The sequence below is a fragment of the Girardinichthys multiradiatus genome, chromosome 6 (assembly GCF_021462225.1).
Source record: "Girardinichthys multiradiatus isolate DD_20200921_A chromosome 6, DD_fGirMul_XY1, whole genome shotgun sequence".
NCBI classification, from domain to species: Eukaryota; Metazoa; Chordata; class Actinopteri; order Cyprinodontiformes; family Goodeidae; genus Girardinichthys; species Girardinichthys multiradiatus.
Window position 1 is genome coordinate 36,391,986 of NC_061799.1, and position 26,354 is coordinate 36,418,339.

At 39.1% G+C, this 26,354-nt stretch overlaps 1 protein-coding gene across 1 annotated transcript in view; it reads right to left on the reverse strand.

Moving 5' to 3' along the window:
* Positions 1–26,354, reverse strand: part of ak5 (adenylate kinase 5) — a 113,789-nt gene that overhangs the window by 43,684 nt on the left and 43,751 nt on the right. Inside the window, exons 6-8 of the mRNA XM_047369412.1 lie at positions 25,946–26,137; positions 10,528–10,618; positions 3,848–3,921 (exon numbers count right to left, since the gene is read on the reverse strand). Of these exons, the coding sequence (XP_047225368.1) occupies positions 3,848–3,921; positions 10,528–10,618; positions 25,946–26,137 (357 nt within the window). The remainder of the gene's footprint in view (positions 1–3,847; positions 3,922–10,527; positions 10,619–25,945; positions 26,138–26,354) is intronic.

The window sequence follows — 26,354 nt, forward strand, 5'->3', positions numbered from 1 at the left end:
ACTGTATCGGCCGTGGACCACTTCAGGTTCTTAGGAACCACCATCTCTGAGGACCTGAGATGGTCTTCACACATAGACACTGTTCGAAAGAAGGCCCAGCAGAGACTGTACTTCCTGAGGCAACTCAAGAAGTTCAGCCTTCCACAGGAGCTGCTGGTCATCTTCTACACTGCCATCATTCAGTCTGTCCTGTCTTCATCCATCTCAGTGTGGTTTGGCTCATCCACAAAACAGGACAGGTCCAGACTGCAACGAATAATCAGGAATGCAGAGAGAATAATCAGGGCTGACCTTCCCTCCATCCAGGACTTATACAGGTCTAGGGTCAAGAAAAGAGCTGCTTAAATCTCTGCAGACCCCACACACCCTGCACATAAACTGTTTAGAGTTTTACCTTCAGGCTGCCGCTACAGAGGACTGTTCACTAAAACCAGCCGCCACAGAGACAGTTTCTTCCCCCAGGCTGTTTAAACAGTTCCCGATCTGAAATCATTAAATTAAAGACCTGAAGAAAAAAAAAGTTAGGAGCAGAGAGTCTGTACAGGTCCTTCTCAAAATATTAGCATATTGTGATAAAGTTCATTATTTTCCATAATGTCACGATGAAAATTTAACATTCATATATTTTAGATTCATTGCACACTAACTGAAATATTTCAGGTCTTTTATTGTCTTAATACGGATGATTTTGGCATACAGCTCATGAAAACCCAAAATTCCTATCTCACAAAATTAGCATATTTCATCCGACCAATAAAAGAAAAGTGTTTTTAATACAAAAAACGTCAACCTTCAAATAATCATGTACAGTTATGCACTCAATACTTGGTCAGGAATCCTTTTGCAGAAATGACTGCTTCAATGCGGCGTGGCATGGAGGCAATCAGCCTGTGGCACTGCTGAGGTCTTATGGAGGCCCAGGATGCTTCGATAGCAGCCTTTAGCTCATCCAGAGTGTTGGGTCTTGAGTCTCTCAACGTTCTCTTCACAATATCCCACAGATTCTCTATGGGGTTCAGGTCAGGAGAGTTGGCAGGCCAATTGAGCACAGTGATACCATGGTCAGTAAACCATTTACCAGTGGTTTTGGCACTGTGAGCAGGTGCCAGGTCGTGCTGAAAAATGAAATCTTCATCTCCATAAAGCTTTTCAGCAGATGGAAGCATGAAGTGCTCCAAAATCTCCTGATAGCTAGCTGCATTGACCCTGCCCTTGATAAAACACAGTGGACAAACACCAGCAGCTGACACTGCACCCCAGACCATCACTGACTGTGGGTACGTGACACTGGACTTCCGGCATTTTGGCATTTCCTTCTCCCCAGTCTTCCTCCAGACTCTGGCACCTTGATTTCCAAATGACATGCAGAATTTGCTTTCATCTGAAAAAAGTACTTTGGACCACTGAGCAACAGTCCAGTGCTGCTTCTCTGTAGCCCAGGTCAGGCGCTTCTGCCGCTATTTCTGGTTCAAAAGTGGCTTGACCTGGGGAATGCGGCACCTGTAGCCCATTTCCTGCACACACCTGTGCAAAGTGGCTCTGGATGTTTCTACTCCAGACTCAGTCCACTGCTTCCGCAGGTCCCCCAAGGTCTGGAATCGGCCCTTCTCCACAATCTTCCTCAGGGTCCGGTCACCTCTTCTCGTTGTGCAGCGTTTTCTGCCACACTTTTTCCTTCCCACAGACTTCCCACTGAGGTGCCTTGATACAGCACTCTGGGAATAGTCTATTCGTTCAGAAATTTCTTTCGGTGTCTTACCTTCTTGCTTGAGGGTGTCAATAGTGGCCTTCTGGACAGCAGTCAGGTCGGCAGTCTTACCCATGATTGGGGTTTTGAGTGATGAACCAGGCTGGGAGTTTTAAAGGCCTCAGGAATCTTTTGCAGGTGTTTAGAGTTAACTCGTTGATTCACATGATTAGGTTCATAGCTCGTTTAGAGACCCTTTTAATGATATGCTAATTTTGTGAGATAGGAATTTTGGGTTTTCATGAGCTGTATGCCAAAATCATCTGTATTAAGACAATAAAAGACCTAAAATATTTCAGTTAGTGTGCAATGAATCTAAAATATATGAATGTTAAATTTCCATCATGACATTATGGAAAATAATGAACTTTATCACAATATGCTAATATTTTGAGAAGGACCTGTATATATCAAAGAAACCTGACCTGATCAGAAAACAGCTTTAAAGAATCAGAAGCGGAAAAGAGCTCAGAAAGAGGAGAGGAAAGATGTTTTGAGTCATTTAGTTGGATGAAACATCAGACAGAGGTCGGGTTTGATTCTTCGCAGACAGCAGCAGCGTCCAGATTTTGTGGAGGAACGGAGCTGATCCGAATTGCTGCCAAGCATTGTGCAACAATGCCCGCTATCTCAGGACATTTACAGCACTGAATCATCTGGCTTTTCAGACGAGTTTACTGACGCCTTTTTTGAAAAGCTAATGTGCGGCTGTCATTTAGTAGGAAGCAAGGAGAATATAAGAGCTCTGGATGTGGAAATCAGGGTTTATCTTGTTGGTGATCTTTATTTAAAATCAGCAGTCAGAAAGGAGCGAAGATATTGAAATATTGGTACCAAAGAGATGTTAAAAAAGGCCAAAGAAGAAGTTTTTCACTCATTCATGTTTCACTTGATAAACACAACAACACTTCCTACTTAAGGATTTCCTACACTTATTTTTATAACTCTGGAGTTATTAATCAAATTTTTAGGAAAAGATTAAAGTAAATATTCATGCATTATCAAATAAGAACGTTATGTTCTCAGTTTGAATAGCTCCTGCATCTATCTTCACATGCATTCAGGGACCCTTTGTGGGGTGCCTTGTGACGACATTGTTGTAAATAAGCACCGTTTAACTAAACAATCTGAACAGAAACTATCTGTGTAGTTATGCTGCTATAGGCTTAGGCTGCTGGAGGACATAATGACCACTTTCACCTTCTTCGCTACATTCTCACACTACTCTCCAATTTTGCATTATTTGCTGTTATTTCAGCTTTTAACTTTGTTCTCTCTTTTCTCTTCCTAGAAGCTACACCTGGCCTGACACTGTGTCTACCTGTGTCTACCCTCTTTCTGGAGAGGGGAATCGTCCGAGCTTCTGCTGGCAACAACTTAATGCTCACCCTCTACCGATGATCCACATAGCCCTGTCTTTTAGTGTTTAACCCTTTCTCTCTCCTAGACATGGCAATTGACTGAGCTTAACTGTAACTAATTATATGTGCTCTCTTTCAGACTCTAACCTTGAAAACTGGCTCACAGTTTATCTGTTCTTTCTTTCTAGGTGAAACGACTAAAGGAGCTACATCCATTAACATTTACTTTTCCTTCCCATAGAAAGTACTCCTGGATCAGTGCTTCTTTGTTCTCTTTGTGTCTCTGCTCTGTTCTCTCAAACCCCCAGTCAGTCGTGGCAGATGGCCGCTCACACTGAGCCTGGTTCTGCTGGAAGTTTCTTCCTGTTAAAGGGAGTTTCTCCTCTCCACTGTCGCTACATGCATGCTCAGTATGAGGGATTGCTGCAAAGTCAACGCCAGTGACTGTCCACTGTCTCTACATGCTCATCCGGGAGGAGTGAATGCTGCAAGTCACTGACTGGATGCAATCTGCTGGGTTTCCTTAGACAGAAAAACTTTTTATCCAATTTGAATAAAAAGCTAACTCTGACTGCACTGTTCAATGGTTAGGATTAATTGGAATGTATTCACCTGACTGTTGTGAAGTGCCTTGAGACAACATGTGTTGTGAATTGGCGCTATATAAATAAAACTGAATTGAATTGAATTGAATTGAAATTGAATTGAATACATTCATAGCATGGGGAAATCATCTTACCTCATTGTTTTTGTAGGCTACCTCTGCCAGGCTGCTTGTTTCCCCCAGCAGACTGAGATCCAGCTCGCTTGGGCCTGAACACAAAAAAATCCAATTATTAACATCAAGCGCACTCAAGATTCACTTTGATAGCCTTACATTTTAGGAACAGATTATTAATCACAGTAAAATAAAGTACACACTCTTTCAATCCGGACTTAATAAAAAAAAACATAAATTCAACTTAAAAAACACACACTACATTTTATACTGACATAGTTTATTGAGCAAAGTCAAAATCATGATGGAAAAGCTATGTGTAAAAAACTAAGTACACCCTTCCTGCTTCTAGCCAGGTGCTGCTGATGAACTTATTTACCTTATTATCATCTTGAACACCTCTAGAAAAGCAGTAATTTGAAAGTTTGGCATGTCTGGAGCATACAGGCATGTTTTATAACAATGTCAAGGTGCAAAGAAAACAGTAGTCACCTAAGAAAAGCAATTCCTGCTGCTCATCATTCTGGGAAGGGTTATAAAATCAACCATATGAGGTCCATTATTCAATGGTATGAAGATTATTTCCACATGGGAAACATTAAAAAGAATCGGCAAACTTCCCACGGGTGGATGTCCAAGCAACTTCACCACAAGGTGAGAGCATGAAATGCTCAGATAAACTGTAAAAAACCCAAGAGGTCCATCTCAGACTCAACAGGACTTCGTTAGCATGATAAACGGTAAAGTTTGAGACAAGATTAAAATAAAATGTGGCTTATTTGGAAGGGTTGCCAGAAGAAAACTTCTACTTACTAGAAAGAATTTTGCAGAAGAACTTAGCAAGGTTGTGTCTAAATTAAAAACAAGACTAGTGGAACAATTTCCTTGACCAGATGTCTGGAAAAAACCAAACAGCGGATTGCAAAAACAAAACAAAGAAACATCTCAAAACAGCTGTCAAGCACGGTGGTGGCAGGTTGATGATTTAGGCTTTCTTTGCAGCTCCCCTGTGTACTATGGCATTTAAGAGTCAAACATGAGGTCATCTGTCCATCAGCTGAAGCTTGGCCCGAACCCACACACAGCAGAAAGAACAGCAAACTGCCAAAATATTCCATGGTGAAATATGGTGGTGGCAGCATCATGCTCTGGTGTTGCTTTTCTTCACATAGAACTAGTTTTTGTCAAGCTGGATGAAATCATGAACAATATTTACTAAAGACTAAACAATTTTGATTCAAGACCTTTAGGTGTCTGCTTAAAAACTGATGATCGAGAGGAACTGTCATTTTTTAGCATCACTGAGTCCAAAGACACTTCCACATCAACAAAAAGGGCGTCACTGGAGGACAATGTAAATCTATGAATGGCCTTAGTACAGACCCTAATCTATCATAAGTCTGTGGGGTCACCTGAAGACGGCTGTGGACAACAGATGTCACCACAATCTGATATATTTAGAGCACATTTCCACGGCTGAGGGGGCAAATATCATCTATTCCAGATGTGGGTTGTTGGAAAGTAGCAGTGATTATTGACATATTGACAGCCCCTTGCAAAAATTGTTGTATTGGAAAATGATCTTTTAATGATTTAAAACATGTAGAAACACGTTGAAAGACCCCATAGGTTTTTAACAGTTGAGGGAGGAATAGTGGTGCACAAATCAAACAATCAGGCAATCCACCTTTTTTAAGCACTCTTAACCTGTCTGCCTCCTCGCTTTAAGATCCTAACTGGCGGCTTTTCAAGTTTCTGTGTAAATTCAAGACATACCTGCTCAGGCCTGCAGGTGATCAGAAACACACTAAATTGTTTTATACCCAGAACACAAAGAAAGAGGAATAAATATATATATTTTTTCATAGTAACAAAGGCAAACTGCTGCACCTCCACTCAACTTAAGAACGTCGAGAGCTGCTCTGGTGTAAAAATGGCAGCTAAGGACATCATCGTCCTCAGTGCAATTGATTGGCAAATAACAATTTCTTTTGGCAAGCTTCTCCGCCTGCAAACTAGCACCTCCCGATTAAATTTCATACTAGATGATGCAAAGATGCAGATGCTCAGACAGATACTAAACCAGAAGGTTTTTAATTTTTGGTCTTTAATGCATAATTATAAAGCACTTCAGAACACGGTGGACTGAAATGGCCACAGGAGCTCCCAACTAAAGAGTCAGCAGCCTGTCAGAGTTCATCTCGCTCTGGTGACGTCAGCGGCTCAGGCATGACAGTGTGGAGATGTCTCTGTTTTTACAGGGTGGTTTCAGGTGGTGGGGGCTTGTCAGCGGCGCTTCAGCCCAGAACTCCTGCTGCTGCTGCAATAATCAGAGAGGACGGCCAGATTGGAGGATAACGGACTTCTTCCTGCTGGGGAAGTGCAACTCAAACACTATGGGATGATTTGTCCTCAAAGAGTCTATTTTTCTATCTTATTTGGTCTTTTTTCAGCAGATTGACACAGATTTCATTTAAAGCTCCATGAATTCAAGCTTATTATGTTGCAAAAACTTTATTTTTAATTCTGTATCCCTACTGTTAACTTTAATATTCAAAATGTAGGGGAAAGAACACCACAAAATGCACAAATTTTACATTGTTAGAAACATCTGAACCTGCAAGCTACAGTGGTGCTGGCAGACAGCAACGAATTATCTGCTGCCCGAAGTGAAAACCTGCTTTTAACAAGGCATGTTTATTTGTGAAGAGTAATGTGTTTGTTTTGAAGAGATAACAGAATGGTGAGAATATCCTTGGCTTCAGCTAAAAGATCCTGAGAACAATCAGAGCCTTGGACCAAAAATCTGACTGAGTAAAACATTCAGCATGAATGACTAAAACTTATGTACCTACATACCAATAGGAATGCTGCAGAAATACGAATGATTTTCTAATATAATGCCCTATAAAATCATCAGTCAAGGCTCATGTGTTGCAATGTGGCCTGCGAATGCAATTTATAGTAAGGTCCAAAACAACCTATATCATACTGTGCTAATAAGAGCAAATTGTACAAATATTTTCATGATTTCAGTTGTGTCAACATATTTATGTTTTACAGCTTCACCTACTCACCACTTTAGAAAGAAATTATCTGTATTTACTGCAGGACAATTTAACAGCACCTGATTTCAAACTGCCCTCCTCAAATGTACCAAGAAAAGATTTAACCCCACAAGTGTAGAGAAGTTTCATGTGTAATTATGACACAACTTGAGGCACATTTTGTTTATGAAACAAATTTTTTAAACTGCAAAATGAGTGCAATTATTACTATCAATCCTCTAGTCCTCCAAGCCCTCTGCATCTGTTTAGTTTTTAAAATTTGTATCATGTAACAGACTGCTCTCATTTATGAAGCAAAGGATGTCATATTGCTGTTGAGTAGAATGAGGATTGTCAAGGATTGACAGGAGAATGGGCCCTGAGTCTCATTATGTGCTGGAACCAAACAATCTGACACAGGGTTTTCAGAGAAACAGAGATGGGGGTGGTTTGTGGGTCAATATAATTTTAAAAAGCAGCCAATTTCACAGGGGTTTTCAGAGTAACACAGATCTAAACCAGAACATACATTTTTGTATTCCTCATTTACTAATCATCCAAATATATTTGGCATAGAGCAGAATCCCCATCGACACCAAAATCCTGAATCTAAACGTGTTTTTGTCACAAGCTGTTTGGAGGTGCCACATGTCACCTTCAAGGTGGCTCTGCACCTCCTAATAAGAAGCTGCCTCCTCCTGAGCAGTAACTCTTCACCACTAAATGACAAAATCTGCCGATGATAGAGTGCAAAGCTTTTAAAACAATGGGGAGCTTCATTGGTCGTCTATACGAACAGAGCCTCTGTGGCTTTGACAGAGCGGCATTAAAAGTTACAGATCAGATTTTCAGTCTGTCTCATGATGTTTTTGGAAGGTTTTCTATAAATCAGTAGCATAACTCGCATATCACAGTTCTCCTTTAGTCTCAATTCTGGTTGTTCTAACTCACTTTCAGTCAACCCCACCAACCTACACTCTACTACTGCCAACATATACTGATAATAAAGGATGGATGAATGGATAGGTGGATGGATAGATAGGTGGACAACCAAATGGATTGATGGATGGATGTAGGGGTATGGGTTGGATGGATGGATGGATGGATGGATGGATTGATGGATGGATGGATGGCTAGGTGGACAATCACATGGATTGATGGACAAATGGATGTAGGGATGGGTGGATTGATAAATGGATGGATGGATGGATGGATGGATGACTAGGTGGACAATCAAATGGATTGGTGGATGGATGGATGTAGGGATGGATAAATGGATGGATAAATGGATGGATGGATGGATGGATGGATGGATGGATGGATGGATGAATGGATGGATGGATGGATGGATGGATGGATGGATGGATGGATGGATGGATGGTTGGATGAATGGATGGATGAATGGATGGCTAGGTAGACCATCAAATGGATGGATAGATGAAAAGATAGATGAAAGATTGAGAAACCAAATAACTACAATAGACTGTTAGATGACTCTGTAACAAAAGCTGCAGACAGAAAATATCCTTCTAACAACATGGCTGAACTAATATATAAATATCTAAACAAAATAACGATATAAACAATATCTTTTTTAAAGTTGATTTAAAACATAATGATGCTTCGGTGAAGAAATGATAATCAGGTCACATGAAAATGAGTTGTGTGGACATATTTACCCACTCTTTGTTATATATATGATTTGCAACAACCAGGGATATTCTGCCAACTCATCCGCTTGACAAAGGTGGAATTTGTTTTCTTTAAGTAACCATCTTATAAAACCCATAACTCATAAAATCAGCACAGAAACACCTTCAGAGTACCGACTGATCACACAGCATTAGTTGCTTACTTTGTGAATGGCAGCTGCTCATTAGATTTTACATAACAGCCTACAGGGTTTACAGTTTTAACCTTGGGTTTCAGGCTGCTACAGCTCTGAATCTGGCTTGTGTGTTAATCAGGAGGTCTGTGGCTGACTTTTTATTTCCTCAGGTGAATGTGGACCATTTTCTTAAAACTCATCTGCAGAGGACATATTCTGGTAATGAAGTTTAAGAATATTTTTCAGTACTTTGCAGGCAGCTCCTCAATTTCTTTATTTTTGCCCTCTAAGTAGTCAGACTTTTATTTAATCCTCTAAAGTGGTCATGATCAGCAGTGGAGCATATAATCTAATATAAAAGTTCAATTTAGGGTCTTAATGAAGGGCATTTTTTTTTACTGTAAAGAAAGAAACTTAAAATAAAAGAGCTACCATTGGGTTGTTAAACAGACTCTGCTTATATGCAAATAATATTTTATTCAACTTAACACATCCTGTTTTTATAAAATCACCATTATCCGTGCCCTGAAGGCATGATCACAAGAACATTTCCTCTGAGATTACAGTGGAAGTTCCGGCTGGTTCTCGGAAAAATCCTTTTAATATTAAATCTTCATTGCAGTAGGTCTCTAGTTTATTTTTAATGCTCTGGCTCAAATCCTGTTACTTAAACCAAAAGCCTGTACACTTGTTTGCAGGAACATTCATGATCATTAAACTTGATTTTCTCACATTACAACCGTAAACGTCAATCTGTTGGATCAGAATGTTTTTGCATAAGACCAAAAAGGAGCATGTATATCTGTTCAGCCTGGCTAACTTAATACATGTTAAACAAACATTTCAATACATTTCACTGTATAAATCTCTGTATAAAACAGAAATCTTTGTTTATTCTTTGCAAAATAGCTCAAGCTGGATGGAGGGCATCTGTAAACATCTGCTGACTTTTGGTTCTGGCCATTTTAACAAATACCAAACCAGAATGAACAGCTTCCCTGTCCACACTGAATGAAAGGAGCCCCCACAGCATAATAGTGCCACCACCATGTTTCACCATGTGGATGGTATGTTCAATGTCATGACCAGTAATAGTTCTCAAAGCAATTTCTTCCACATGTTCACTGTATCTTCTACACAGCTTGTGGTAAACTGCCAGTGGGACCTCTTATGGCTTTCTGTCAACAATTGCTTTCATCTTTCCCATTCTTCCAATGCATAATTAAAAGTTTCTCCCACCTCAGCTGTGGATTCTTGCACTTTCCCCAGAGTAACCGTGGGCCTCTTAGTTACTTTCCTGGTTAATGTTCTCCTTGCCCGACCTGTCAGTTTAGGTGGACGACCATGTCCTTCTCAGTTTGCATTGATGCCAGCGTCTTCCCATTTTTGGATAATGGACTGAACAGTACTCTGTGATATGTTCAAAGCTTGGGACATTCGTTTTACAACTCTGCTTTTAACTGCTGACTTATCTGGCGTGCTCCTTGGTCTCCAAGGAACACAAAGCTCCTTGAAGACCAAGGAGCTTGAAGGAGCTCCTTGGTCTTCAAGGAGCTTTGTGTTCCACAGGTTTCTAACAAATCTATGAGGTCTTCACAGAATAGCTTTATTTAATCTTACAACAATCAGGTTACAACTGAAGGCATGCCTCACTGTTCAGATTTTATTTCTAAAACCTATTTTTCATACATGTTAAAACTTATTGCAGCATTACCAGTCACTTTGTATTTTACCCTGAAAATGGTCATTTAAAACTTTAAATGCACTAACGACCTCTTTTCAGTTTAAACAAAACATTTTTACAGGGCCTCACATCTTGATCTTACCAGCGGCGGGCTCTTTGGAGGGAAACAGCTTGTTATCCAAAGTCATGCTGATGTCACAGAAAACCTCCTCCTCATCTCGATCTGCATCCAGCTGAAACAGGTGAAAGGAAAATCATCTTAACTGTTGTGTTTAAAACTTTCTTGACATTACCTTTTGTGCACTTTAAGGCAGAGTTTGACAGATGAATGAGGGTTAAAATGAGCCTAGACACTGAAAGCTGCACACTTGGATCACTCTCTATTCAGAGCACACCAGAAGCTTTAATTACACCACATTAATTAGCTTCCCCTCCGTGTCGGTCGGTCCCTTTCAGAACATTCAGATGCCGGGGTCTCTTCCTCTGCATGATCAGCACTTGCAAAAAGGACCGTGACGAATAAGGTTTCTGAGTGAATTTGAGACTCCACTTTACTAATCTGCTTCCAGGAGACCCTTACGTCTAATTCAGAACAAATTACAGTAGCTGAAAGGCAAAAAGTGACCTCCTGTTTCTGGAAACAGCTGAAGCTATGACCATGAGTTTCCTGCGGGATCTTCTTCAGGAGTGAAACTCTCTGGAGAGCTTCTTACTTCAAACTTAAAGTGAGTGTTGGCAGTAGGAGTCAGGAGAAATGTATAAAAAGTATAGCCCTAAAATGACAACCATCTTCCTCTGGTGGTTACCATGGTACCAGCCCCCCAGGAAGGATGAGAGCCTGCATCTAAGTATGAGCTGCGTGGGAGACATCCCCCCCGACTCTACCTGCAAAGGTGGAGCTGAGGGGGATGAGGCTGAGCATTCCCAGGTGAGTGTTATTCAGACAGATCTGTACCACAGGAGAACAAGTACTGGCTTTCTCAGCACGCTTTCCTTCATAGTCACAACTTGTTCCCACATGAAGGCTGGTCCATGCAGCCTTTACGAAAGCTCCATGGACTCAGGCATAATCAATTTCTTTCTACAGCGCGGTTCTGAAACAGTTGAAACCCAGATTGGTTCAGAGTAAAATCAGGACATAAAACCAAATATACACAGGAGTCAAACCTCATCCATTTTGATGTTTTCTATGTCTTCATCTGCAGATGCCAGATCAGCACAGCGGGGAATTAGAAATGGAGGAATAGATAGAAATGCGTCCCAAGAGGTGCATCATCTATGTTAGCCCTTTGGGAAGCACTTGTAATATTAAATTTTTTTTTATTATACTGTTATCTTTGGTATTTATTCTAGACATTTTAAACTAAAATGTGGAACAAACTGGGCTAATTACCAAAAAAACATATTTGAAAAACCTGAAACAACCACTGATCAGAGACCTCAGAGTACAAAAGTAACTTATTTCTTTGAAGCGAATTATAAAAAAGACTTTTATGCAGTACTGTAACATCCTCAGGCTTATTAAAAATCTACTGTTCAGAAGACATTTACCAAAGCAGTCCACATGTGCACCTTCTGCACAGCACTGTACATGAATGTGAATATAGACACAACTAATCACATATCAGCTGTTTTAAAGAGCAGAATTTAGACCTTCACTATAAAAGCAGGGATGCTTTCTATGTGAAGTTTGTTATTATGAACTGCTAACCAGGATTCATACTGGTGCAGACATCACATGCAGGTAAATGCACTTAGCTAAAGAATATGTCGGTATAAAACCCCCACCTTCCCAATGGTCCGATCTCTTCCACCCTGACTCCGTGCGAGGCTGGCCGGAGAGACAGCGTGCTAATATGTCTTTGCTGGCAAACAGACATAAACTCTTCAAACTGGATCCAAGAGTGTCATACGATCCTCGATCATATGCACTGAGTTAAGTACGGATGAATTACTATTTGTGTACCCGGTATTCATTTATATAAAAGGGAAATTAAGGTATAAGCATTGCTTGACTTTCTCTCTGAGGCCTGTAGAAGCAAACTGTGTTCCAGAGAGTTCCCTGCAGAGACGCTGTCTCTACGAAACCGAGTGGAGCAGTTTTACCAGTGTGGAAAGAGGACAAGAGAGAGCTGAAGCTAACCTTCGTTCAAAGTGGATGTTTCGTCAAACGCCCGGACAACTCCTCAGCATGGTTCATACGAGGCTAGGGTTTGGGGAGAGTAATAGAAAAAGATTTATGATCTGAACGTTTTTCATTTTATGAAGTTTGGTTTTGTCTGTGTTGAACTCAGCTATCTTGGTGCTAGCAGAATATCTGCAGCACACGTGCTCAGTTATGTGTTCTGTGTTTGTGTGTTTTTAAAGTTAAGACAAACTTTATTTAAAGGGGTGATTTTAACACAGAAGATTGATTGTAGCGCGCCATCTGCGCTTATGCATTTTAACCCTTTTATTAACGGTATTTTAAAGGTGTGTGTTTGATTCTGGTGCTAAGCTATCAACTTCTTTTGTTAGCTTTAACTGCTAACAGGTAATGAAACACCATTAAGCCCCATTTCTCCAGAAAGATTTGGCTCTTTTCCAAAATATTCCCTTAATAATATTTTTTTAAATATTATTTTAATAAATAAAGGCAGTTAATGAGACACCGTTGAGAATTAGTCATCCAGAAGGTTGGTTTTATTCAGTAGATCATTATTTAAAACATTATTTTATTAAAATAATATTTTATCTGATCTTGCATTGTGAATGGTTGTCTAAACGTTTGCTGATTATTGCCAAAGTTGGTTGCAAGACTAACTTAACTTCACTTCCAGATTCTTCAAGATAATCCTTGGTTCTCAAACATAAACATTGCATGGTAATGTTGCATCACTCTTTTGGTCATGATTTTCAATCATCTTTAATCAACTTGTTTATATTGTACATAGTCCATTAGTCTCCGTTATTCTTTAATTCTGCTTGGTAGTTTAGTTGGATTGTTTTAACATAGTAAAGAGTTTGTTGATTGAAATATGTTTGACTTTGAGTTAACTTATTTTTGTTAATAAATTCTTGTATTTTAAGAAATTGTGTGAATTAATTAAGTTTTGCTGTTCAATAATGTCAGAGCTTGGCTCACTCTTTGGATTTTGTCCTAATACCATCGCCTTACTGGGCTGGTATTCACAGGACAACCCTTAACAGACCGAAATATTATTTGATAAAATATTTAATTATTAATATTAAATATTAAATAATATTTTCACATTCATAGTCACAAAAATTCCGAAGAAGCACATAAGTCAGAATTTTAATGACAGACTCAGTACGAAGCATATGTTTCATACTGTACTGTAAAGTACTTTAACCTCACTTAACTATGTACGCAAACAGTACAAGTAAGGAAAGAAGTTCAGTTTCACGTTTGTAATCTCAAAGATTCTGAAAGATGAAGTAGATCTGAGGAAACAGATGGCTCAGAGATTTAAATATTTCATACGGAGCTTTAAGTAGCATCTCCTCCTGTACTGTACAGCTATTTTTGTACTGTAAGTGCCATCAGTTTGATCATACAGCTATTTTTGAATTTTCATGATCTGTTTGATCCTGAGAGAAAATTCAATGGAGGTTTTTGAAAGATTGAAGCTAAAAATACACAAAAGCTGTTTGTGGAGCTGTTATTTTCAGTGTACAGATTTATGCCTGTTTGAAACATCTGAATAGGTGTGACCATTGAACCAGTTTTAATTCATCTTCAAAGCATTCATGTTATTTTTTGCAGGGTCTCATAATAAAATCCATTATAAACGTCTCTGGAAACGCCCCACGTCGGCATCCTTTGTTTGTTTACATCTGCCTGGATTCTTACGTAACGTGGACAGGGAAGAGCTGAACTCACTCAGGGAAAATTTAATTAGCTCAGCATGATTTCCACGAATGACAGGAAGGCTTCAATAGTGGCCTCAACAACCAATTATCTCCACTCACTGCAGTTTGCAGTTGGTGGCTTCCGAGTTTGGGAGATGTTTCTGCATCCGTGAGTTATCATAGGTGATAAAGGACCAGCAGCTAAAATGTAATCGTAATGTTTGAGATAGAAACCTTTCTGAAAACACAGAACATCTCGGGTATTGTTGTCCAGCTAAAACCTCTTCAGTGAGGCAGAATTATTATAATTGAAAAAGACATATTTATTGACTTGTAGAGGTGCCTATTGATAATTCGTCAATCCAGCTCAACATTGATCGAATGCAATAACGAGATACAGCCAGTGTTTATAAGTGAAGTTAAAGCTCCATACACTAAAGCTGACATTTAAATAAAACAGGCTACTCTAATAATAAAGGCCTCTAAGGGGCAAAAACAATTAGGCCTCACAAATTATTTCATATCTGAGCTATAGAAACTATTAAGGCTCACAGCTGAGATAACTACTATTATATCCTCTGATGAAAAGGAAACCAACTACAGTGAAATTAAATATTTTGCCTATGTCAGAAATTTATGGAAGGCGCAAAGGGACAAAATTAAATGAATGAATAAATAAATCATGAAATAAAGAAATGTGAATGTCCCATGAAGTAATTAAACATACCATTAAATAAATAAATCTACCATTAAATGTCCCATTAATTAATGTAATATACCATTAAATTATGAAATGTGCAATTAAATAATTGAATCTTCCATTAAATAATTAAATTCAAATAATTAATTATACCTTTCAAATGATTAATTTAAATAATTGTCATTTTTTAAAAATAAATTCAATTAAAAATAAGTATGATTAACACTATTAATAGATACACTATTTTGTATCTGAATGCTGTTTCAATTGTGTATAAAGATTGATTGCTTTAAGTAAATACTACTACTACTACTACTACTTAGTAAATATTTACTATACAGCTAATGTTTTAGCATAGGTGACCTCTAGCTAACCCAGGCTGCCACAGATTTGTTTAGGAAGAGCAATGCAACTCAACTGCAGTACATTTGTGCCCCTGATTGCAAAATGAAAAGAGTGTGATGTTAATGTCTTAGCAATGACCCAATAAAATACCATTTTAATTTACTGCTACATTGCGCCTACGCTCTCTCTGTCCAAAGTGATAAACATTCACTCACCTTGGCATACTGAATCCTTGGAATGGCTGAAACAGCAGAGGAGTTGGATCTATTTTTTCATTAATTCAGCTAATAACTATTTTTAATTTCAATAACTATTTGACCACATGAGGACACTCATAGACTGTTTTCAGAACATTGAACTTTCAACCCAAGGTGGTCAGCTAGTCCTTCAGTACTGAAAGACAACAAATGTTGATGTGTAAGCCTGAGAGTCACTCCCTTTCAGCTCTGTTTTGGGCGTGTTTCTTCATTTATATCTAACTAAATCAGTCATCTTTATTAAGATCTTCCTTTAAAAAACAGCTAAACACGGAGCTGAAGCTCAGTGTGAAGCTAAGGGAAGCTGCAGGCTGTGATTTGACAGATAATTATAAAAATGCAAAGTCAGAATGAAATTAGCTCAGAGAGTCAAACGAGGATATGGCTGACCTGTTAAGATTGTTCTACTTTGCAGCTGTCATGGGTTCAGCCTTACAGTTTCAAGGAGAAATGGTAAAATCTGAAAAGTTTCATGATGTTGAACATTATATTTAGCTGCAGGAGGATTTAAATCAACAAACTGGAAGGTTCTGTCCTCTTGTGATTTAGCTCAAAGTAAAATCAAATGACACCTAGTTGGTCAGGGCTTTAAATGCTGAAATATTTCAGAGAAACTATTTATCTGACCAGAAATCTAACGAGAAGGCCTCACTTTTGACTCTGAAGATAATTGTTACTTTTACTTTAAGAGGTCTTCTGTTTCTGACTGCCCTTTGTTTTTCTGAGGTGTCAAACAAGTGATTGCAGGACCAGAAAGACACTGAGAACAAAGACAAGAGACGCTGTTTGTTCCAAACTAGCTATGAATGAATACCGGAAAGAAAGAGGCAACAGCAATTTACAGCAGGTTCATGCCATCGATGAGGTCTCAAAACATTCGAATCACAGAACGGAGACTGTAGATGTCTTTTTATTTATGGCCATAAAGGGAGAGGAAATTGGTTTTACTCAAGGTGACACACAGCATGTGGGAAACCTTGGTAGAAGTCTATGATCATTTCTGTTTTGTCATTTTACCAATTACCTTCACCACAGAAAAAAAGCATCATTTAATAAAGCACACACTAGAGGATAAACACTCACCGAGGAAACAATTGGGTTTTGGGGGTATCTGGTGCCTTGCTAAAGGGCACCTAAGCTGTTGTACATATATTTTTTTGTATTTTTATCATGAAGCAAAGCAGCGATCTTCAGCTCTTTAGGTAATATTTAAAATGGTGTTGGTTTGTATTACTTACATATTATTGACATATACAAGTATAAATGAACAAAAGATACAGCCATGGTGACATGATCATTCAATCACGTGTTTCGCTTTACTTAAGTTGTCCCTTGTTGCAGATGTATCTACTTGAAATGCAGGAGGGATATCTGGAGGGGTTTTAATTTGCTTGCAGTAAATAAATATGGTTTTGACATTTTATTATACAGTGCTTTGCGAAAGTACCCGGCCCCCTTGAACTGGTCAACCTCTTGCCACATTTCAGGCTTCAAACATTAAGATATAAAATTCTAATTTTTTGTGAAGAATCAACAACAAGTGGGACACAATCATGAAGTGGAATGAAATTTATTGGATGTGTCAAACTTTTTTAACAAATAAAAAACTGAAAAGTTGGCCGTGCAATATTATTTGGCCCCTTTACTTTCAGTGCAGCAAACTCACTCCAGAAGTTCAGTGAGGATCTCTGAATGATCCAATGTTGTCCCAAATGACTGATGATGATAAATAGAATCCACCTGTGTGTAATCAAGTCTCCGTATAAATGGACCTGCTCTGTGATAGTCTCAGGGTTCTGTTCAAAGCGTAGAGAGCATCATGAAAACCAAGGAACACACCAGGCAGGTCCGAGATACTGTTGTGGAGAAGTTTAAAGCTGGATTTGGATACAAAAAGATTTCCCAAGCTTTAAACATCCCAGGGAGCACTGTGCAAGCAATCATATTGAAATGGAAGGAGTATCAGACCACTGCAGATCTACCAAGACCCGTAGATGTCTAAACTTTCATCTCGAACAAGGAGAAGACTGATCAGAGATGCAGCCAAGAGGCCCATGATCACTCTGGATGAACTGCAGAGATCTACAGCTGAGGTGGGAGAGTCTGTCCATAGGACAACAATCAGTCGTACACTGCACAAATCTGGCCTTTATGGAAGAGTGGCAAGAAGAAAACCATTTCTCAAAGATATCCATAAAAAGTCTCATTTAAAGTTTGCCACAAGCCACCTGGGAGACACACCATGCATGTGGAAGAAGGTGCTCTGGTCAGATGAAACCAAAATCAAACTGTTTGGCCACAATGCAAAACGATATGTTCGGTGTAAAAGCAACACAGCTCATCACCCTGAACACACCATCCCCACTGTCAAACACGGTGGTGGCAGCATCATGGTTTGGGCCTGCTTTTCTTCAGGAGGGACAGGGAAGATGGTCAAAATTGATGGGAAGATGGATGGGGCCAAATAAAGGACCATTCTGGAAGAAACCCTGTTGGAGTCTGCAAGAGACCTGAGACTGGGACAGAGATTTATCTTCCAACAAGACAATGATCCAAAACATAAAGCCAAATCTACACTGGAAAGGTTCACAAATAAATGTATCCAGGTGTTGGAATGGCCAAGTCAAAGTCCAGACCTGAATCCAATCCAGAATCTGTGGAAAGAGCGGAAGACTGCTGTTCACGAACGCTCTCCATCCAACCTCACTGAGCTCCAGCTGTTTTGCAAGGAAGAATGGGCAAGAATTTCAGTCTCTTGATGTGAAAAACTGATAGAGACAAACCCCAAGCGATTTGCAGCTGTAATTGCAGCAAAGGGTGGCACTACAAAGTATTAACGCAAGGGGGCTGAATAATATTGCACGTCCCACTTTTCAGTTTTTTATTTGTTAAAAAAGTTTGACACATCCAATAAATTTCATTCCACTTCACGATTGTGTCCCACTTGTTGATTCTTCACAAAAAATTTGAATTTTATATCTTTACGTTTGAAGCCTGAAATGTGGCAAGATGTTGAAAAGTTCAAGGGGGCCGAGTACTTTCGCAAGGCACTGTATATTTTATGTATATTCCACAAATATCAACATCCCACAGAAGAAAATGCATCCATTTTTTATGTTTTCCTTTATTTTAAAACCTTAAAATATAAATAAAATAATGATTCTTTAAAAATGACAAATTGTGTATAGTTGTCTTTTTTCAAAAGGTCATGTAACATCTGCGGCTCTTAAAGAGTTTTATTCAGCTTGACTGAAGGCAAACACGGCTCTTTGGGTTGTAAAGGTTGCAGACTCCTGTGATAGACCATCACAAAGGATAGATTGATACTAAATAAAAAAATCTTCAGAACATGTTGTGCATTTGTATTCAGTCCTACTGAGTCAATATTATATAGAACCACCTTTCGCTAAAATTGTAGCTGCAGGTCTTTTGGAATGTGTCTCTACCAGCTTTGCACATCTGTAGGCTGAACTCTTTGCCCATTCTTCTTTGTAAAATAACCCAAGTGTATCAAGCTTCCTTCTTCTTCTTCCCATCAACTCTGACCAGCTTCCTTGTTCTTGCTGAAGAAAAGCATCCCCGCAGCATGATGCTGTCACCACCAGATCTCAGAGTGGGGAAGACAGCATCAGAGTGATGTGTAGTGTTAGTTTTCTGCACCACGTTTTGCATGTAGGTGCAAAAGTTTAAGTTCGTTTTCATGTGACCAGAAAATCTTCTTTCACATGTTTGCTGTTTCCCATACATGGCCTCTGGAAAATTGCAACTGGGTCTTGCTATGGCTTTCTTCATGCCATTTTTTCATACAGGTCAGATTTATGGAGAGTGTCACTGCCGACAGATTTTCCCATCTTGGCTGTGGAACTCGGCAGCTACTCTTGGGTCTCCATGGTCCTCCAGGCTGCTTTCCTGATAAATGCTCTCCTTTTATTAATTTGTTTGGATGGACCAACATGTCTTCATAAGTTGGAGGTTGTGCCTCGGTCTTTCCATTTGCACATGATGGATTAGGAGATGTTCAAAACTTGGGATATTATTTTATGACTTTAACCTGCTTTTCCCTCAACTTCCTCTCAGGTTTCTCCTCTGTGTTCCTTGTTCTTCATGATGCCGTTTGTTCACTAATGTTCTCTAACAAACCTTTTAGGCCTTCACTTATTATGAAAGATGGACTCTGTTTAACAATTACTTCTGAAGGCAATTAGCTATATTTGTTTGTGGTATCAGAGTAAACAGGCCCGAAAATGAATGCTGTTTAAGGGGCGTGCAAACATTTGCAAGACACTGTAACATATTTAATCACTTACACTGCAACTTATGTAGTTTTATAAAAGTTTTATTCTTTATGGAGAAGTTAAATCTAAACAATAGTCCAGTTGTCGGTTTTATTCGAACAGAAATGCCACAAAAAGCATCCCACTTTATATAATAACTGCCTATAAAGTTCTGTGTTGGACATACAAACCAAATGTCTCGCAGGAATGAAAACCTTTGAAGGCACGATACAGATGCAGACCTTGTGGTTTTATGTTTAAACCAGACTCTCATTTTAATATTTTATTTCCTTTTTGTGCGTGAGAAAAAGCTTGTAAATTACTTTCACTTCTTCTCTGCTGCTGTCACGCCTCACTCTCGCTTATTACAAGAAAGAGTCGGCTTTGGATGTTGCTTTAACAAACAGCTACAGTTTAAACAATCATGTGTTTTTATGCTCTGCTAACCGTGAAATGATCAACGCAAATGGTTTGTGAAGTCACTCTGTGAATGCTAACTGTATAGTTAGAGAAAGATCACCAAGTGAACTTGCGTAAAAAGATTTGTTACTTAAACTGTATGGGATAATAGCAAGAATTAAAGCACTACAAGAGATAAAATGGTCAGTAATTTGTGAGAGAAGAGGTTAATATTTTATAGGACAGTTTAAAGAAAGATCAAAATGAACATGTTTTATTATTAAAGAGATGCAACCCTTCAAAATAATTGATGTAGTGTCTTAATTAAGTTGGCTCCACTTGGAAGATGTGCATTAAGTAACTGCAGGAGCTTAATTTCCATTTCTGTTCAACCCGTTTATTACGGTCAGGGTAAATCAATGATTAAACACACTAAAATGGGAAACTACGTATTTCTTATGAATTCTGACGGCTATTTTTTTTAGTTGTAAATATGCAAAGTGACTATTTTTCAGATTGCATGTTTGTTGTTTGCCTGCAAATAACAGTGCAAATATACTTTTCAGGAATGGAAATCATGGGAAAAAAATCTTTACTTCTGCATCTAAACACTTGACATCAGGCATCCACACAAACTGGAATATTTTAATATTTTCTTTTAAAAAGGAGCTGTGTTTTTAACCAGCATCTGGAGGTGACTGCGGGGATTTGGGCCTGAGAGACACAGAGCAGGAGCATGAAAACAGGTAAGGTTTGTTTTTCACGCTCGCTGTGACTGACTTCCTGAATGAAAGTGGCAACAGCAATTAACAGGAGGGGGAAGCCATCAATAAGGTCTCAAACTGTTCAAATCACAGAGCTGGGATTGCAGAATGTTTTTATTTACGCCTATCATGGAGTGGAAACTGGTTCCTCTCAAGTTGTTTCTACACGAAGACGTCACCAGGCATGTGGAACGTCCTGGTAGAAACCGTTCGTACTTTCAGAATAACAAAAGATAAATAGATGTGAGAAAATGATGAGATGATGTTATTTGATAGTAGCGTATCATTTTGAGTCAAATGGAAATTGAGGCGTGGTTTTGGCCAAAAAGATCTGAATCATGTTTCAATGTCTTGCTGCTTCAAAATCATACATTTTTTACAAGAAACATTAAAACAAATGTTCAACTCCTGAGTTAACACTTTGTAAAACCACCTTCACTGCAGTTATAGCTGCTAGTCTTTTAGCTTTGCACATCCAGATACTGCATTCTGTTTTTTATTATTCATTGAAAACTCAGTCAGACAGGATGGAGAGCATCTGTGAACATGCGATTTCAGGCCTTGCCAAAGATTATCAACTGGATTTAGTTTTAGACTTTACTGCACCACTCTACTAGATAAATATGCTCTGATCTTAACCATTGTAGCTCTGGCTGTGTTCTTTGGGTTGTTGTCCTGCTGGAAGGTGAACCTTCTCACCAGCCTCATGTTTTACAGCTTCTAACAGGTATTCTTCTAGGATTTATCTTTATTTCACCATCACCATCTTCCCATCAACTCTGAACAGATTCCCTGTCCCTGGTCTTCAGGGACAGGGACACATTGTTTTTGGTAGAAGCCATCTGACCAGAACACATTCTTCTACATGTCTGGTGAACTTAATATGGGACTTCTTACGGCTTTCTTTAACTTTCTTATGGTTTTCTTTTTGCAACTTTTCCAATAAAGGCTAGATTCGTTGTGTGCACAAATTATAGTTTGTCCATGCCACGAAATCATTTGTTGACTGTCCTATCAACATATTCTCCAACCTGAGCTATGGACCTCTGCAGCTCCACCAGAGTGACATCGGCGTCTTGGCTCCTTCTCTGATTAATACTGTCCTTGCATGTTAATCTCAAGGAACTTCCTGGTTAAATAAATAATAGGTCTTGGTAGATTTGCTGTTGTGACATGTTCTTTCTCCTCCACAAGATGCTTGAAGCTTGCAATATTTCTATAAACTGATGATTCATGATGCTCTTCTAAAAATGCTAATGTTCTCTAAGACCTTCGCAGAAAAGATGGATTTATGCCAAGCTTAAACACACACACATATTAACCAGTTACGTCACTTCTGAAAGCAACGGGTTACAATGAATTTTATTAAGGTGTATCAGAGTAAAGGGGCTAAATACAAATGCATGTCACACTTTTAAGATAACTGTTTTTAAAAATCCTCTTTTGTGTAGGTTGATTACATACATTTTCAATGAAATACATTGAAGTTTGTTGCCCTGCTATGGACTGGTGACCTGTCTAGGGTGTACCCTGCCTCTCGCCCAAAGACTGCTGGAGATAGGCACCAGCTCCCCCACGACCCACTATGGAATAAGCGGTAGAAAATGACTAACTGACTGACATTGAAGTTTGTGGTTTTGTTAATGATACAAAAAAAAAGTTCAAGGGAAAAGGAATATTTTTGGAATTCACTTTATACCTGTGTACTAAACATGCACTAAACACTGATTTTGTTGAGTTTCAGGTTTTTGGATCAAAGTCTCAGAAATATGATTTTTTGTGTCTTGTTCTGTTTTCTTGTTTTCCTCATTCTGGTCTGTTTGTCCCAATTAGTTTTGCTCCTCCCTCACACCTGCTCCTTCTTTATTAATCAAGCCACCCGCTACTTGCCCCTCTTTATCCTCTCTCAGTACAACATAACCACAAGACAAAAGCAGCAACATTCTTGTTGTTTTGTCTGTAGTTTCAGTTTCTTTGCTGTATAAATAAAACAATTCCTCATCATGTCTGTGTTCCTACATGCCTGCATTCGGGTCAAACCGCCTCCACAATTGTATGACAGATCTAAACGTGTGGTACAAAACAAGCACCAAAACATCAAAACTGTGACATCTTAAAGTTTTTCTCCTGTGTCACACGGGTGTTTCCAGTCCTGTATTTATTGTACAAGAAGCAATTGAAGTTTTCATGAAAACCATCTCAAAGTCCAGAGCAATGCAGGGTAAGTGAATGAAAAACAAAGTTATTCCACTGATGCAGGATGATGGAAACCTAAAGAGCGAGTTCAGAAACTGCAGGCTGGAAGAATTGAAAAGCTGGGCATTGAAATGTGATTCAAAACCAGTGAGGAAATAAGAGACTCCAAAAAAATAAATCCATCATAAAAAGTTTAAATGATGCAAAATATGGTTGCTTTGAAAAAGAAAGGTCAGAATTCTAAGAGCTTTTGTGGTGATTTAAAGAAAGAGATACCTCTCTAAACCACCTAACTTCTGTGAAACAGATTATCAGTTAAGATTCTGTCATCATGAAGTAAATCATTTTTCGGAAAATGTCGTGCTATTCTACAAACGGTTGAAAGGAAATCATTCTCTGCATTTAACCTGTGTGAAAAACTCCATCCACACCAATATTTAACAGACACAATGGACCGGTATGGTTACAGCCCCTGGATAGCAAATACGGTGTAGGGTGCCTTGCTCAGGGTCAAACCAGCCAGGTCAGGGAAGCAAACCAACAACGTTTTGGTCCCAAACCATTTCCTTAATTTCTAAATCATTTCATTCTTGTATATTTGCAAGGAAGTTCTTCATACATAACGCCACCTTGGTCAGTGGTTTGTTGCTTGACTAGTTTCACATGTCAGCAAACATAAGAGGTCAAGCAAAACTTGGATGAAATAACTATGAAATGCAAACATGATGTTGCGTAAAACCTTTAAGTTTGTCAAGCTTTTCCTGAGTAATAAAGTTGGAGGAGGAGTTCAGTACTCCCTGATCACCGAGGAAGAAGAGGCTGCCCTAAGACTCAGACAGATTGATGAGACGCCCACCAGAAGAATGGGCTCTGTGTTGCAGAGGTCAATGTCTCCTACTAGCAATTAGCAAGCACAGATTGAGAGTGGGTCGATGTGCTTTAGTACCAAACCTTGAACAGTAACAAGGATCCCAGAGGTGTCCAGTTCAGGTGACCTTCTCACACGTCCCTTCTGTTATTTATCTTGTCGTGTGTAAGAGAAGATAAGTCATGTTTTTGGCTCTCTTACCAAAATGCAGCGTTTAAAATGTGTCACCCTTCTCCTCAGAAACAGATGACAATACTGACATATTCTATTGAACAATCACATGCCTGATAAACAATAATTTCCAGCTGGCATTTATGGCCAGACTGTTCCTCTAATTTCGATGACGTTTTTATCAGATTGGCGTCAGATGAGTCAAATGTTGTTTAATTTGCCTGGAGATTAGATACAGACATTTATATTCTACTGAGGCTGATTCATCAGTGACGTCATTATCAGCATCTTGAAGGTAGAATCTGTGTAAAATAACTAATACATTGAGAATTAAACTCCTATTGCTCCAAAATATAGATTTTAGATTGACTGAGTCACCACTTTTAAAAGGTAACTGATATAATTCATACTCATAGAACATATATTTAATGTGTCTATTTTAGTTTTAAAGTTTAAATAGTAAAATACATTGTTGTTACAGCCTCCAAGATGCCTCTGCAAATGTCCTGTGAATGTCCTGTGTCCTGTGTAAACTGAATTCATTTAATTAGGAGGACCCACATTAAACTGCAAGGGAAGAGAAAAATACCATTAGATTTGGTCTAAGAAAAGCCAAAACGGCAAGTATTAGCCAACGATTAGCTCCATGGTTCATCAAAGAAGGTACGCAGTTACCTGTGACTACTTTAACAATTAGAAGTGTTGTAAGTGTTTCACATCTATGCGACATAGATGTGAAACACTTCTCTATGTGAAGCTAAAGTAAGCTAAGGAAAGAATCTCACCCAAGTCCGATTGCTGATGAGGTTACATTTTGCCAAAGTACACATTAACTAGCCTGAAGAGAAATTCAGCAACGTTTTGTGAACCACAGACAGTTTGGGAGATGACGTCAAAACCCAGAATTTATCTCGGGTCAGTTAGGAGTTAATTAGTTAATTGAATGTTAGCTGAAGTCGCGCACCCTCATGTGTTTGACTGATGGCGTGGGGGAAGTGATGAAAGCAGCATAATTTAATGACACTGTTAAATGATTAAACAACGCTGGACAACGCCTGAAGCTAGAGAATAACTATAGTTACATGAAACATCCCGACAGGATGACTGCTGAAAATGTGATCCCACCATATCAGTGACGCCATGCCAGCAGGTTTCCATCCAGGACTTTATTATGCTGTACTTCTTCCTTATTTTTTTACTTTATTTCTGCCCCTTGGGTAATTATGCAGTCTTTAGACAAGGTGGAGTGGCATGATAACAAAAACATTTTGTGTGGAGGATGCAAACTTGTAAAATCACAATTCCATTAAAATGCAAAAGCATGCAAACAGAACCACAGCATTCACTCAGTCAAGGTTGACATTGTTCTACATCATCATAATACCTTGGCTCCCGACCAATTTGATTAACGGTATGGAGGGGACCAACCTAATCCCCAAACATTAATCCAACAGAAAACTTATTGGATGACATTAAACCTGCTGTTTCCGCCCTGAGCTGGAATATCTGCTCACATATGCCAGAAGTTGGTCAACTCCATACGACATAAATGTGAAACACTTCTCAGAAACAGCAGTTATACTCACTAAATATTAGTTTAGAGATTCTCAGCAAAGCTACATCCTTAAGGAGGCTTTAGTTTAGTTAGCTTTCTCCTCACATTTTGCAGCCTAACAAGAAATTTGATGAAGTTTTCCTAACGTAGAGAGGAACTATGGTTAACAGCAGCCTCACCGTAACAATCAGGCCCCTCTCCTGGAAGTACTTGATCAGAGGAATGGTGTTCTGTTTGAAGTTGGTCAGGCGACGGTCGATGGCTTTTGGGTTGTCGTCAGGTCGTCCCTGCTGCTCGGCTCTTTTCTGCAGCCTCTCTTTCAAGCGGCTGTTGGTGCAGGCCAGGAAAACCACAAGGTCTGGAGTACAGATCTGCAAAGAGAAAAAGCAGTTGTAAAACTGTTAATAGCCCGTTCTCCACTGCTTTATTCACGCATGATGGCTATAATCTGACCGCGAGCTGAATACTTCACGAAGTAAAGTAGAGAGAGCAGCTGCAGAGGTCAATATCATTCTGAAACATGGAGAGGCCAGGTCAAACTGTCAATAAGTTTGAGATGAGGTTCATACAGAAAAAAGAGCTTATCTC